The sequence below is a fragment of the Simochromis diagramma genome, unplaced genomic scaffold, assembly GCF_900408965.1.
Source record: "Simochromis diagramma unplaced genomic scaffold, fSimDia1.1 OVJJ01000426.1, whole genome shotgun sequence".
NCBI classification, from domain to species: domain Eukaryota; kingdom Metazoa; phylum Chordata; class Actinopteri; order Cichliformes; family Cichlidae; genus Simochromis; species Simochromis diagramma.
In genome coordinates this window covers 1,692,003-1,708,195 of record NW_024387170.1, presented here as the reverse complement: position 1 = coordinate 1,708,195, position 16,193 = coordinate 1,692,003, and the positions used below count along the sequence as shown (strand labels likewise).

General features: G+C 42.8%; 1 protein-coding gene across 3 annotated transcripts in view; it reads left to right on the top strand.

Moving 5' to 3' along the window:
* The first annotated feature begins 1,457 nt into the window (after positions 1-1,457).
* Positions 1,458-16,193, top strand: part of baz1a (bromodomain adjacent to zinc finger domain, 1A) — a 38,385-nt gene continuing 23,649 nt past the window's right edge. Inside the window, exons 1-10 of one of the 3 annotated variants that reach the window (XM_040049067.1) lie at positions 1,458-1,584; positions 1,899-2,038; positions 8,165-8,443; positions 8,575-8,736; positions 8,840-8,938; positions 9,349-9,436; positions 9,529-9,651; positions 13,653-13,895; positions 14,000-14,095; positions 15,304-15,442. In XM_040049067.1, the coding sequence (XP_039905001.1) occupies positions 1,926-2,038; positions 8,165-8,443; positions 8,575-8,736; positions 8,840-8,938; positions 9,349-9,436; positions 9,529-9,651; positions 13,653-13,895; positions 14,000-14,095; positions 15,304-15,442 (1,342 nt within the window). In that variant the 5' untranslated portion in view covers positions 1,458-1,584; positions 1,899-1,925. Of the gene's footprint in view, positions 2,039-8,164; positions 8,444-8,574; positions 8,737-8,839; positions 8,939-9,348; positions 9,437-9,528; positions 9,652-13,652; positions 13,896-13,999; positions 14,096-15,303; positions 15,443-16,193 lie in introns of all 3 variants that reach the window. The other 2 variants (XM_040049068.1, XM_040049069.1) reach the window with 2 other exon arrangements.

Sequence of the window (16,193 nt, the reverse complement as noted above, 5' to 3'; positions counted from 1 at the left end):
GGTGAAGCAAAGCAATTCAGTAACAAAGTCTTTTAATGGTTTAGTAAGCGGTTTTCTCTTACTTGCTGTTGCATGTTCTGATCATGTTCTGGAGTTTAGTTTAGTTCCAGTTTTTGTTTTTATGAGTATTTGCTTTATTGCTTTAATCATAGTTCATTGCTATAATTCTGAAGTAAATATTCTTGGTAGAATTTCAGCTGCTCAGCCGCACAGGCTGCCATTTTTATACGTTTTCTATGTTTCGATGCACTGTGTTTATCTCCCAACACTTATATTACTATGCAGCCACGGTGATTTATATACATCGAAAATATGGTGAGACACTGTCAAGGACATCTTAACAATGTGCTATTTTAAATTTTTTTCTTTTCCCCCATTTTAAGTATGTTTTTCTTTGTTAAACTGTACATTTAATAAATGTAAAGGCTTGGATAAAAGTCATTTGTTTGAGAAAAAAAAACCACATTTTGTGTCTGTGTCACTGGGCTCCTTGTAATTAATACTTTTCTATACAGCAAATAATAACAAATGAGAAAAACGTAGGTAAAAATAATAATAAGTTGTTGTCCCCTTTGAACCAGTAACAGCAATAGAATCAGTAGACCAAAAACTAGACAGACAGATACTTTATTGAGCCCACTGCTGTTACAGCAGCGTGATATAGAGTAAAAATAGTAAAGTCTACAATGAACAACAAATAAATAACACAGTTAAAATAAAAGTGCCACAGGCACCTGGTAAGAACCTTATACGATGAGATTTATAGGAATGATAAAAAACAAAGAAATGTAAAAATGAAGTTAGTTAAAAGCAGTAAAAGTAAGACTAGCATTGTGTAAATGATGCAAAGTGCACTAAATTACATGTACACTATAAATCTAAGAAATACAGCTGCATGAAGGTATAGTACAAAAATACTTTTGGGATCATCTGAATGCATAGTTATTATACAGCTTTATAGAGATATTGAATTTACAGATTCAATATCTATCCACGATCCTCACTTATGTGGAGGCAGTGGAGAGTGAGTGGCGGGCAAGGCAGAGTCTGGAGAGCTTCCCTCAGTCTTTGGTGGTGCCTCTGCTCCACCTTGCTGCTTTGCACCAATGCTGCAGGCTGACAGAGCTCTGTGAGGACGTCTTATAAAGGTTCTTATAAAGAACCAAGCAGAATCAGTCTGAGGGAGAAGGAGCTCTGCTGAATCACAACTGTGGAGTAGAGACGGTGTGATGGGTCAGGGAGAGCGGTTTGGAACTATTTGGAAATAATTCATTCAGTGTCCATCATTTGTTCTTTCTTCTGATTTTCCTGATTTCATAATAACACTTACATGCTTACGTACTACTTTAATAACATTTCAGATGCAGTATTTATATTTGTAACAGACTAATTTTAAATGGTGGTGTTAGTACTCGTAATTTCGTGAAGAATGCAGATTAAGCGAAACCGTAATATTTCCCAGCTCTTTGTGGGTCCGTGAAGTACACGAAAACTTGGTCAACAAGCCGCCAGTGAGCGGCTTTTCAGCCCGGACTTCTTCCTCAGATTGGACGGCGTATTATCGCTTCTTTGTTACACAACTCGGTAAAGACCACCAGAAACGTGTTTTTAAGCTGTTCTCCACTAGGAGCGAGTGGATGTGGGCTTTGTGATTTTTATTTTACTCTCTAAGAGTTGAGTGTGTCGATTTACACGGTGAGGAGTACACTTCCATGTGGTCAGATTATCAGCGCGTCTAACAAAAGACCCGCTCACCTCCTCTTGTCTCCTACCACTCGGTTAATCTCCGCCGCGTTCACAGTCCGGGTTCCGGGTTTACTTTACTTTGAAGTGTTTGGTCAGAGTTTACGTCTGATCTTCGGATATTGATATATCCAGTTTCCTTCTTATTTTCTAAGTGCGGCCGGTGGAAGCGGAGCTGAAAGATGCCGCTTCTCCACAGAAAACCTTTCATCCGACAGAAACCCCCGGCGGACCTACGACCAGACGAGGAGGTGTTTCTCTGTAAAATCACGCACGAAATCTTCAGGACCTACGAGTAAGTACCTTACAGCCACTTGTCTCACCTGGAGGGTCCTTTAAAGAGTCACTTGAACTGAAGTTTGAACGATGTCTCATTGACAGTTGGTGCTTAGCAAACTTCCAAACAAGATGAACAAAAAAACAACTTTTGTCCTGAAAAAACAAAACAAAAAACTTTTATGGGCTCGGGCGGGGGGATGCATGCCCCCCTTCTCCCGCGCCATTAAAACGTAGGTTAAAGCAGGTAGTCGGGTTTAAAGGTGGGATTTGGCAGGTGTAATGTTATCCAAGTCAGTTAGCCAACTGAAGCTAAAGTGGGTTAGCTGGGTAAGCTAACACTGAAGCTGTCAGTGAGCCGGCGGTTAGCTCAGCTAGTTTTAGCAGTTAGCTTGATGTGGTGAGGCTCGGTATCCGTTCATAGTGTAGGTCTGTTGCACCCACCTGCTGAGGTCCAGCGCACTAAGAGTGCTTTTTAAGAGCACACATGAAGTTTGCAAACTCACTCGGTCATTTTCCCGAGGGGAAAAAAAATCAAAGAAGTTCTCTGTTTTTACTCCAAACTGAAGTTAAAGTTCCGCTAAACTCGACGTCAGTCTGAAGAAACTCGGGCCAAATGGACCGTGGACGTCTTCAGCTGACAGCTTCAGTATATAGTGGTACATGTTAGGTAAGTGTACTCAAACATTATATGTAACTTTATACATCTGCTCCACTGTAACGTAGTGGCAAACATGACGCGATACGTCACAACTTCTGTTTTTTCTGACAGCTTTAGCAATAAAAACGGTGTAAAACAAAAGGTGGCACACCTCAAATTTATATTCAAGTAAGACAAACTTTTCACTTTGTTTCTCTTTTTTATATAGAGACATGCTTACTTGTTTTGGCAGAGAGTTGAAATATGTGCAGATTGTACTAATTTTTCATTTGATGAAGTTAACATGGTGTAATCACTGACTACATTTACATGCACACTTGTATTTCTGAGCATTATTCATATTGGCATAACGTACAGGTCTTAGAGGAGCCTTTGTTATGACATTGACAAAACTGAAAATTACTTGTGCATATAATTATTATGATAGATGGATCTGCTGGTTTGTTTTCTAAGATTAGCGCCTGCATATTTGTATCCCTGGTTCCTATGTGTTGAACAGTTCCTAATATTTTAACTGCCTCTAGTTAAAAGTTAAAAAGCCAAGTATGGTTCAAAAAGAGGTTCACATTCTGTGGACGTCTTCGCACTGAAAACCAAAAGTGACTACAAGGCAGTTAACAGATGTTGCATAATTGATAAAGGCAAGCTTGGGCTTCCAAATGTGCGGGGGTGGGGGGTGTTGTAGCCTAGAGAGACGATCGGGAAAATTAAGTTCAAGTAAAACAAGAACATACAAAGAATGTAAAATTACACTAAAGAAGGAGCAAATATACCTGTCCACGTATGCGACTGATGGCACACCCGTAACCTGTATCATTTGTGTTTATTACGCTCTCTGTACAAATGTTCACTCAGTTTTAGATCAGGTTTAGTTTGCTGGGAACTGTTCTCGCTTTCTGGGAGCTAATCAGATCATTTGATTAGTTTTAATCAAGTAGATCAAGTAGCGATGCGCTGCCTGGCGTAGGAGGAACTAAGTAGATTATTAAAATGTGTTAGAATTACAAACTAGAAAGAAACGGAGTTTACTAAAGAAACTTACTTGGCCAGTCTCTCCTGCTACATTTTGCAATTTTGGATTTTAATATATATTTTTCATTTGTCTGAGACAACGTTGCATTGGCTTTAGTAAGGGATACCACCCTCAGTCTTATTTTGGATGTTTGCCTGCTTCATAACAGTTAGTCTGTACTGTACAAGCCTGTACTACAAAGCAGAAGGTTGAATTATCCAGATAACTTTACTGTTAACCCTGGAGCTTTCTGTGCTTCGAAGATGCTTCAGTACTTCCTGAGGTATAGCACTTTGGAAACATATGGTTCCCTAATGTTTGGGGCAAAGACACTTTTTATGTATTTCTTTCTTTCTGTACACCACCACAGCCTTTTGTAAATCAATCGATATCATGTTGAAGTGCACACATGCAGTTGTTGTGGAGTCTTTAACTTAAAATCTAAAGTGTCTTGAGGCGACTGTTTTGTTTTGGCTCTACATAAGTAAATTCATGTAATATTCAGTGTCTGCCTGAAGTCTACAACCGGTTTCCTCCTTTGCATCGGTGTGCTAGACCTTTACTGCAGCCAGCTTCAGTTGCTGCTTGCGGGTTATTCTGCATTCAGTTTTGTCTTTAATAATGGAGAAGTATGCTCTGTTAGGCTGAGATCAGATGACTGACTTGGCCATAACATAGGACTTCTAAACATGCTGGTTTTCTATAGAAAGCTTTTTTTTTTTTTTTTGGTTTTTTTGGGGGGGGTTTTGCATACAAATTATTTCAGAAAACCACCAGGGTCAATCTTATTAGTACTCTGAAAAATGTATAAATGTTTAGCAATTAATGTAATGCTCAGTGCTTTCAAAGTCAAATTAAAATGGGGATCTTCAGATTCCAACATAATATAAAAATTTCAGGTTGAGGTTCCAGAAAGATCGTGTTACTGGAAGTGCTTCCTTTCGGCAGATGATGTGAAACTAGAGCTTTTTGGAGAAGACTTGTTTATGTTTGTTGACTGAAGAGAGATGCATACAACCCACAGAACCCAGCCTCCACAGTGAAACACGGTGGTGGGAGTATCATACTGTGGAGAGATCAGAGCTGGAAATCTTCTTAAGGTGGGGGGGATCAAGAAGAGAGAATGATGGGAGAAGACTTTGAAAGACAGCCAAAGCGGGTCTGTGTCGACGCTTCGTCTTCCAAAATGATGACGATACAACAACCCCCTTCCCTCCTGGTGAAGAACTGCCTGCAGAAGGACAAAGTGAACATTACTCACTTGCTTCAACAAAGTGCTGAACTGAATGTTTGGCAGAGCTGTGTTAAAATCTGTTTAATAATCTGTTAACAGCTCATTAACACTTTGAGTCTAATAATGCTGTCCTCATGTATATCTGGTGTCATTATCATTTGCACTGCAGATGCAGTCCGGTCTGTTTTGCAGCATTTAGGTGACTCTGAGCAGAGAGCATTACGCTTTAGAGTTCATCTGCTCCCCATCAGCAAACACTAATGGCCCAGTTCCACTGGCAGCAGTACACAGCCATCCTATAATGATGCCTCCACCATGTTAGACGAGGTGGTGTGCGTTGGATCCTGAGCTGTTAGACTCAGTCTCCATTCTTTGTCTCTCTGTGGTTTCACAGAACTCTGCATGCTTTCACACTTGGTGTGACTTTGACCTTCATATGGATCCAATCTTCACCAACACGAAATCAGCTTGAACTGTTTTTGGTTTTTACCGTCACACGAAAAACCATCTCAAACTGTGGAGGCTACACTGCTATAAAAACAGGCAGACAAACAGATTCTATTAAATACTTCCTCCCTTCATACTCTCAAATCACTCTCACTCTTCTGCAGCAGCTGTGTTGTTTCAGTCCATATTATGTGTTTCATCCCTTGTTTTTCTCATAGTACAGGGAGTGCAGAATTATTAGGCAAGTTGTATTTTTGAGGAATAATTTTATTATTGAACAACAACCATGTTCCCAATGAACCCAAAAAACTCATTAATATCAAAGCTGAATGTTTTTGGAAGTAGTTTTTAGTTTGTTTTTAGTTTTAGCTATTTTAGGGGGATATCTGTGTGTGCAGGTGACTATTACTGTGCATAATTATTAGGCAACTTAACAAAAAACAAATATATACCCATTTCAATTATTTATTTTTACCAGTGAAACCAATATAACATCTCCACATTCACAAATATACATTTCTGACATTCAAAAACAAATCAGCGACCAATATAGCCATCTTTCTTTGCAAGGACACTCAAAAGCCTGCCATCCATGGGTTCTGTCAGTGTTTTGATCTGTTCACCATCAACATTGCGTGCAGCAGCAACCACAGCCTCCAACATACAACTAGGTGGCCATGTCATTAGTTTTTCTTCTTTTATACCCTTTCTTGCCAGCCACGCTGTGGAGTACTTGGATGCGTGTGATGGAGCATTGTCCTGCATGAAAATCATGTTTTTCTTGAAGGATGCAGACTTCTTGGGCGATCGTGGCTCAAGAGTTGGGAGTTCGCCTTGTAATCGGAAGGTTGCCGGTTCGAGCCCCGGCTTGGACAGTCTCGGTCGTTGTGTCTTTGGGCAAGACACTTCACCCGTTGCCTACTGGTGGTGGTCAGAGGGCCCGGTGGCGCCAGTGTCCGGCAGCCTCGCCTCTGTCAGTGCGCCCCAGGGTGGCTGTGGCTACAATGTAGCTTGCCATCACCAGTGTGTGAATGTGTGTGTGAATGGGTGGATGACTGGATATGTAAAGCGCTTTGGGGTCCTTAGGGACTAGTAAAGCGCTATATAAATACAGGCCATTTACCATTCTTCCTGTACCACTGCTTGAAGAAGGTGTCTTCCAGAAACTGGCAGTACGACTGGGAGTTGAGCTTGACTCCATCCTCAATCCGAAAAGGCCCCACAAGCTCATCTTTGATGATACCAGCCCAAACCAGTACTCCACCTCCACCTTGCTGGCGTCTGAGTCGGACTGGAGATCTCTGCCCTTTACCAATCCAGCCACGGGCCCATCCATCTGGCCCATCAAGACTCACTCTCATTTCATCAGTCCATAAAACCTTAGAAAAACCAGTCTTGAGATATTTCTTGGCCCAGTCTTGACGTTTCAGCTTGTGTGTCTTGTTCAGTGGTGGTCGTCTTTCAGCCTTTCTTAACTTGGCCATGTCTCTGAGTATTGCACACCTTGTGCTTTTGGGCACTCCAGTGATGTTGCAGCTCTGAAATATGGCCAAACTGGTGGCAAGTGGCATCTTGGCAGCTGCACGCTTGACTTTTCTCAGTTCATGGGCAGTTATTTTGCGCCTTGGTTTTTCCACACGCTTCTTGCGACCCTGTTGACTATTTTGAATGAAACGCTTGATTGTTCGATGATCACGCTTCAGAAGCTTTGCAATTTTGAGACTGCTACATCCCTCTGCAAGATATCTCACTATTTTTGACTTTTCTGAGCCTGTCAAGTCCTTCTTTTGACCCATTTTGCCAAAGGAAAGGACGTTGCCTAATAATTATGCACACCTGATATAGGGTGTTGATGTCATTAGACCACACCCCTTCTCATTACAGAGATGCACATCACCTAATATGCTTAATTGGTAGTAGGCTTTCGAGCCTATACAGCTTGGAGTAAGACAACATGCATGAAGAGGATGATGTGGACAAAATACTCATTTGCCTAATAATTCTGCACTCCCTGTATAGTTTTATCATTCTCTGTAAAGTCAGTCCTTCTCCTGCCAGTGTACTTATCCATAAAAGTGACTGGTTAGATGTTTCCTTCCACCCCGTTCACATGAACGAGCAGAGAAACCCTGGGACTGCTTAGTCAGTTGATCACCGCCTTCATGTAGCTGCGTATTCTGATGGCACGTGTTAGCGAAGTGAATCCAAAGAACTGGACCTGTGCATGTTGAACTCGCTTTGTAGTACAGGGCTCAGGTTGTTTCAGTGGTCCTGGATGTTGGTCTGCACTGGACTGTCTTGGTCTGCAGCTGATGGTGTTACTCCTTGTTTTGAACTGTAGATTTGGTGTGACTTGAAATGCCACTCTAACCAAGACCTGAATCAGGTGAAGAACTGATCCACTCCTTTGCAGTGAACCTACCAAGCCTACAGAACAAAACGAGGACAGCCATCACCTGCTGGAGTCCATTGGTGGAGTTGGTACTGGGATCAGTAACTGACTGAACAGCAGTTGACAGCCAAATAAATAAAATAACTGTGTGAGGGAAAAACTTTAAAATAATTTCGACCAGCATATGATGGGGGTCATATTTGTCAATCCTGCCTTATAGAGAACTGTCTGCAGGGTTCTGGTCTTTGGATAAGTTCTGAATGTCATACAGGACAGTGAACGAGATGAGAGGTACTTGATGTGTGTTTGTAAACATTCTTGGAGCTTCTAGAAACTGGACTTGAATATAAAGAGGCTGTGTGCGCATTAATATCTGATTGTGACCCTCCTCTTCCTCAGTGAGTTCTTTGAGAGGACCATTCTGTGTAACAGCTTGGTGTGGAGCTGTGCTCTGACGGGGCGAGCGGGACTCACTTATCTTGAGGCAGTGGAGAGTGAGCGGCGGGCAAGGCAGAGTCTGGAGAGCTTCCCTCAGTCTTTGGTGGTGCCTCTGCTCCACCTTGCTGCTTTGAGCCAGTGCTGCAGGCTGACAGAGCTCTGTGAGGACGTCTACACTTTTGTCAAAGACCGGTTCTTTCCTGGGGAGGTGGTGGACGTCAGTGGATGTAACGGAGCCAGGTACACATTTGAAATATATCCATGTTTGTGTACTTACAGATTGTTAGCCTCCATCTTTCTGTGTTAAAGAGCAAAGGTGAAACCAGGTGGAGTGAGGTCATTTTCTGCTTTTTCTGCTTTTTGCTTTTCAGATATGTGTGTGAGATCCTGCAGGTACACCTGCCTGATTCCAGTGTTAGTCGAGCACCAGACGTTAACGGCCACGGCAAGATGGCTGACGATGACACGATTGTCATCAGTGATAGTGATGACGAGCACAGCGCCTTCCAGAGTTCCACAGTACAAGTCAATGGGTCAGTAGGTGAAAGGTCATGCCAATGTTACGATCTCAAGTTATTGAAGTGTGATCTAAAGTGTGTGTGTGTGTGTGTGTGTGTGTGTGTGTGTGTGTGTTAGCAGGAAGAAGTCTTTGAGTCCATCAGTGTTTAAATACACAGTGAGGATGATGAAGAACAAACACAGCGAGCCATTCACCGTCAAAGCCAATCAGATCAGGTGAGAAGCTCCCAGGTACAACCATGGAAAGTATTCTCATAATGCAGTAAAATAACAATCCGCTCCGTTCAACGGGGTAAACGTCGTGGTACATAATACTCTGTGAAACACAAATTTCAGAGCAGGGAGAACTTACAAGCTCTGTGTCAGACTCTTAATCCTAAATCGATGTGATATTATTGGCATTTAAAGATGTGGTGTGAGAGGACTTCCTTGTCTGTTCACTGTTCAGTGCTGGAATTGTATCAAGTGTTTTGTTCCATATCTTGACTATACATGTTGTAAAGGTGAAGCATGACACATTAATAAAACACTGATGTGGGCTGAGTTGGAGTGGGAATGACTGCGCTCAGGCACTGATGGGAAAGTGGTTTCTCATTGTTAAACTAATTGATTTATTTTGTATTAAGTCGCAAGAAAAGCGCTCTGTCCAGAGAGAGACTGAAGCTGCTCTTCAAGCAGCACTGCGAGCCTCAGAGTGGGATCATCACACTAAAGGTGAGAATATTACTGCTAAAGTCAGCATCTGGTGCACCTGCAGCTGCAGCACCCTAATCACAACCTTGCTGTCGTCTCTCGCTGTGTTTCAGCCCTCCTCGATGGCAAAGTACCAGCTGTCTAAACAGACCTTCTCTCAGTTCTTTCCTGACGAGCCCCCACTATTCTCCTTCAGCCCCTCTTCTAAATGTGGAAGGCGTGACTCACCCGGACAGGTACGTATGAGTTATCATGCACTGGCATACAGTAGGGTTAATGGGGGGTGACAAAGGATTAACGGGGTCCTACCCTGAAGCCGGGCTTCAGAGTCTGATGGCTGGCTCTTAGCCCCTGGGGCCCAGCCAAAGAAGCTACCCGGGTCCCCTCTCCGGTGGGCCCCCCCGTCCACAGGAGGACCACATATCCTTGGTTGAAGGTCGATGAAAGAGTTTGTGTTTGTATCCCAGATCTGAGGTTATATGTCTCAGTTACTCTGGCTCTTTAAGAAAATCTGTGGCAGAAAGGTGAGTCCACATGTTGGTCAGCCCTCAGATTCAGGAGGAATGGTCCCATACAAATGCAGGGAGAACTTGGTCTGAATGTCTGCTGTATGCTGGACTTGTTCCCAGTGGACTTCCAGCTGCTTGTCACAGGTTCTGTTTAGGGCTGTTCGATATAACGATATATATCGCATGACGATATAAAAACGTCTATCGTTTGTTTCGTGGTGTCGCAAAATAAACTGTTTACAGCAATATTTTTTCATGGTTTTGATGATCACTGTAGTGACTTTATTAATTTCTTAAAGTTCTCTCTTTCTCTTATATTTAATATAACCACACTACAGACAGATAAGCGCCTGTTTGTACGTGTTGTCGTTAGCAATAGCGACGGTAAAACCATCGTGTGGCTCCGCCGTCCACATGTTTGTTTTCCACGTAAACCTTTCACCATAAAGCTCAAGACGCTGTTGAGACCTTTGCATGTAATTCAGTTTATTTTGAAGAGTGTGCAGAGAGTTTACGGAGGAGAAGCAAAAAAGAGCCGTCAGGTGCTAAAATATAAACCTTAGACTCAAACTTTGAAAGAAAACGGCAGCCGTTACAACTTGTGTCTAAAAATGTATCGTTTCATGCATCGGTCAAAACACTCGACTCCAGCTGCACGACGCCCAGCTGGAAACAACTTCACGCAAGTCGAGCTGCCAGAGAGTCACAGAATTTACAGAAAATGTCAAATTTTTGTGATTTATATCGTTGCCAGGACGATAAATGTCTTGTATCGGGATATGAGATTTTGGTCATATCGCACAGCCCTAGTTCTGTTCATAGTTTCCATCAGCAGGTGTGTAACCAGCTGTTGGTGGATCTCCACTTCAGTAGTTTCAGGATTTCAGCTTTGTTTTCTTGCATAGAATAGAATTCAACTTTATTGTCATTGCACATGTCACAAGAACAAGGCAACAAAATGCAGTTTGCATCCATCCAGAAGTGCTTTAGCAGTAATATAGATATATTGCAGAGTATGGATCTATTATAGGTATGTTACAATGTACACGGTATGAAGGTATGTTATGAATATACTATAAATATGTACAGGCTATAGCTGTAGTGAGTGCACAGGCTATGGACAGGTTATACGTATGAAAACTATACAGATTTTAGATATACAATTGTGAGTTTTATTAAACAGTTGTAGAACTATAATTATCACATTGTACAGAATGACTGTCTGTACAGCATTACAGTAGTGCAGTTTAGATCAGTGAGAGTGGCTAATTTACACAGTGGTTATATAAAGTGCTGGTGGTTGTGAGTGGTGGTTCAGCCCATGTTGTTATTGTGTGTATGAGGGTACAGTTGTCCATTTGTTTGTTGTGTCCATTGTGGGTGTGTGTATGTTCAGTCCATGTTTTAACGTGGGTCAGATGTCAGGAGGCAGAGTTCAGGAGTCTGACAGCTGTGGGGAAGAAGCTGTTCCGGTACCTGGTGGTCTTAGTCTGGAGGCTCCTGTAGCGCCTCCCAGAGGGCAGGAGGGTGAAGAGTCCATGTGATGGGTGACTGGGGTCTTTGATGATTTTCCCAGCCCTTTTCAGACACCGCCTCCTTTAGATGTCATTTATGGCAGGAAGTGGTGCTCTGGCGATGCGCTGGGTGGTTTTCACTGCAACGCCTTCTGGTCCGAGGTAGAGCAGCTCCTGTAGCAGACTGTTATACAGTTGGTCAGGATGCTCTGGGTGGTGCGGCGGTAGACGTTCACCGGTTCGAAGTTCACTACGTTGGCCTCATCAAGTTATGACCTCCAGCTTACACTGGAGCAGTTTGCAGCCGAGTGTGAAGCAATGGGAATGACAGTCGGCACATCCAAGTCCAAGACTGGTTGATTTCTGAATTTACAGTCATTTTTTCATTCTGACATTAATACAGTTGATCTTAAATCACAAGAAAATGCAAAAATCATCATGAAATGCTATGAGAAATTCTCAGTTTTAAAAACATATCCGCAGATTTTGGAAGCAGCAAAGTTATATGCAACCATTTACCTAAAAATGCAGCCAGTGTCTTTTTTTTCCTACAATTTCAAACTACTAAAAATAAAATTACAGAACAGTTCGCTGCCACAGAATTTATTTGTGCCACTCCACAAAATAGTTTCTGTCCAACACAAGACAGAGGAGCCAATCACAGGCCTGCCAGCAGGTGTATCACTCCCCTGCGTTTACACTGCAAACGGCCTCTGGTGGCTTTTTGGCAGCGACTGTGACATTTGGTTTGTCTTCATTGTTCTGACACAAAACAAACGACTACACTCCAAACACACTGTGGCACCAATCTCTCGTCTCAAATCCCGCTAAAACTCACTCGCTCCTGAAACTTTCTCCTCTTCCTAAACAACCAAATACGACGTGGTCATGTCATTCTTCTTGTGTTTGACGTGGTGCATTTTCCCACCAATAGTAAACGGGTTCAGTGCGAGCAGAGTGTGCCTGTGAGCCTGTCCTTCCTGCTCTAAACATGATGATAGTATTCAGGAAAAAGCTTCACATATATTCCACGTATAACTCTGGTTTGACTGGCCCATTAACACAATTTTAAAAACTTGTATATAGTTTGAAGTCCGCACCTTCAACACAAGTTGAAATGGAGACTTGGTGTGGCCGCTCCTCAGTGATATATCATCTTAAATTGGTCGAGTGATTTGGATGCGACCCCAGAGGATGAAGCAGCTCTGTGCCGTTGACCAGTGAGGGGACAGTTTGACATTAATCGACAAATTGGGGCAGATGTTGTACCGACCGTGTAAAAGTCACCCAAACTATACTTGATGTTTTGAAATGGCCTGTTTGTGCTTCACCAAATACACTTTTAATATTTTTTAGCAGAGAATGTAGTGACATAATCTTTAAATATCTGGTCAGTTTGTCAAGACGGAGCCTGTTTCCATAAGTGTAAATAAAAAGTCTGACAACATCAGGCCCACACGGGTGTTAAAGCAAAACGCTGATATCACAACAGCAGCAGCGATGTTGACGCCAGCACAGTTTAACATGGAGCCGTTAACGAGAAACAGGAAACGGGGGTGAGTCCAGGCTTGTGGTTGCCAAAAGCCTTCCAGGTGTAGAGTTGAGTTTGCTCCTGCAGGGCGTTGGGAAGAGTGAGGGTTGATGTGTGCATTTAGTCGCACCAACGAGAGGCAGAGGGGCCTGCTGCTATCTAGTGGCAGCTTTTTGACAGTCATTAGAAGTAGCTGATGTGTGGATTATCACACTGATGCTGTACATCAATGAAATCTGATTAGATTAGTCCACAGTGTTTTTAAGCGTCTAATCAGCCGGACAGGCACGCCCTGCATGCTCTCTTTGAAACGTCACAGTTTCACGACAACTTCTACGTAAACGTTGTGTTTATAAATGTGAGCTGGTGACATTAGCCTGAGACCCTGCTATCTTCAACTCTTCAAAAGTCTTGATATTAATTGTTGCTGCAGAACTGATCTTTGAGGAAACCACTCACCCATGTTAGTTTCCATGTTTGTGTTAAAGTTTCTGTATCCACAAGATGAACAGGTTTATTTGGTCCAGGTTACATAAACATCATCCTTAGACACAGAGTGTGCACCCTTCAAACTGTAGTATAACAGGAATGAGTGTCAGTGGTGTCTGCGGTTTACTCTCATTAGGTAAACCTGAAATGTTACATTTGTGTAGAAATAAAGCATGTAAACGTTGTGTTTTCAGGCGAGTTCGTCTCTACTGAAAGCTGCAGAGGAGAAACTGAAGTTGCTACAGCAGAGGGAGGAGATGGTGGCTGCAGCTCAAGACAAGGCGCGACTGAAGAAAGAAAAGGAGGAGGTGCAAGAAGCCAAGCGGAGGGAGAGGGAGGACAAGGAGAGGCTAAGGGAGGAACAGAGACGCAGGTTTGAAGAGGAGAAGCAGAGGAGGAGGGAGGAGAAGGAGCGCAGGAAGCTGGAGAAAGACCGGGTAAGTATCTTTAATCATCAGATGTAGCTGCACGTCTGATGATTAAAGCTGCACATCAGAAAAAATTACAGGAATGGTGTTGAGACATGTTTTCTGATTCACAGGAACGAGAGAAGTTAAAGGAGGAGAAGAAGAAATACGCAGAGCAGCTGAAGCTTTGGAGCAAACCCAGAGAGGACATGGAGTGCGAAGACCTGAAGGTCAGTGAATGCACCGCCTCTGCCATGAGCACATTTGGACAAGCGTGTTGACTGAAACCTTAGTGTTGGTACAGGGGAACGAGCGAGTGGACGTCATTTACACAGTATACAACACAGTTGTCACATTTAAAAGAAGAAACATTAGCAAATGCAATGCTGTGTCTGAATACTCGGGATGAGGAAACTTTCACTTCCTCATTGTTTTGTGTTACACTGTTCCTCACTGACGGCATATGCCTGCATTTATCCATGCACTGTTATCTTTACATGAGAGAGTGACAGTGCCTGTTGTTGTCTGAGGAGCAGTGAGACAAGCTTTTAGAAGGAGCTTGGTCTAATGTAAATCAGAAGAGGACGGTGTCTGTTGTAGTCTGTGCCCTCCTGTCTGTGGTGACGTGGCACTGAAGTCAGTATAGGCCTCTAAAAATGGCGTAGCAACTACACGTGAGGAGGATTTGAGCCTTAATGATGCTTTCGCCTAGAGCTCACTTGGGTCCTGTGATGTAAATAATCAGACAGTGAGCATGAGGGTCTGTGCTGATGCCTGCCTGTTTTGTGTGACTGCTTGGACTCCCTTGTTACAGGAATGACTACTCAGTCGTTGGTCCTCCTGGTGTCCATGTTTGCAACAGATTATAACCCAGGGTTCAAGATGCAGCATCAGATGTCATCTTCTATGAGTCGCTGCTACAGAAGCATTAATCAAGTTTCAGTTGTTTCATTTTGTAAACACTGAGTCAGTTCAGTTTTATTTCTGCAGCGCCAAATCATAACAACAGTCACCTCAAGGTGCTTTATATTGTAAGGCAGACCCTACAATAATACATACAGAACCCAACAATCAGATGAGTCCTTATGAACAAGCACCTGGTGACAGTGGGAAGGAAAAACTCCCTTTTAACAGGAAGAAACCAGAACCAGGCTCATTGAGGGGCGGGGCCATAATGCTTTATCTATAAAGCCCACATGGTTTTTTGGACACCACCTAGACAGACAGCAATTTAAGGAGAACATGTGACTAAACATGTGACTCCTGGTCTAATTGGGGAGGGGACCAGAGAAGACCAGAGTCCCACATTGTTTTGGCAAAGTTACACACTGATTGATTTTAATGACCTCTGATTGACATAGCCGTGTCACGGGTGTCATTACTGCTGACGTGATTTATAATTTTACTGAATGTGTTCCTCTTTTGCTTCTCCCACCAGGAGCTGCCAAGGCCAATTCCAGTGAAAACCCGGCTTCCAGCAGAGCTCTTTGGAGATGCTCTGATGGTTCTGGAGTTCCTGCAGGCCTTTGGTGAGGCCTTTGACCTGAAGGATGAGTTCCCTGATGGGGTCTCTCTGGGTGAGAATACTTCTACATGCTCTTTACAGTTGATGGCAGAATTATTCTTCCAGTGAAAGGTTCACAAATGCTTCAACAGAGCCATGAATTTTCTACATAGCATTTCTAAACATACTAGATTTCTTTATAAAGAATAAATTATTTCTATATGCACACCGTTTAAAAAAAATAAAAAAAAATAAAAATACAAGATTCCTGAAAAACTGTCCTTTTTATTGTGTTTTAACCAGAGATGGGCAGTAACGCTACTGTAATCAGATTACTTTTTCAAGTAACGAGTAAAGTAAGGGATTACTATTGCAAAAACGGTAATTAGATTACTGTTACTTTCCCGTAGGAACGCTGCGTTACTGCGTTACTAAAACCGTTATTTTTTTCGCGAGAATGTTTCATGACAGTGACGTAAGCAAGTGCGACGTTCGTGACAACAGCTGTGTGCAGATCAACAATGGATCACATATCGATTGTGGGAGAGAGTATGAGCGTGCAGCGTTTGAAGCGTGGAAGTACTGACCTTACTTTGAGTTTGATTCCATAAAAAGTGACAAAAACATTAGTGTCCGCTGTGCGTGGGAAGAAAACTTCTTTTTACAGCGAAAAAAACCCCTAAACTTCTAAGAAAACACAGAGTGCGCAACGACGTAATGGGAAACTCACAGAGAAACTCACGGATTCTTCCACTGACCGCTGCGGCACACCTGCAGCAGGGTAACCCTCCGCCTACCCCACTCCTGCTTTACAGGTGAAAATA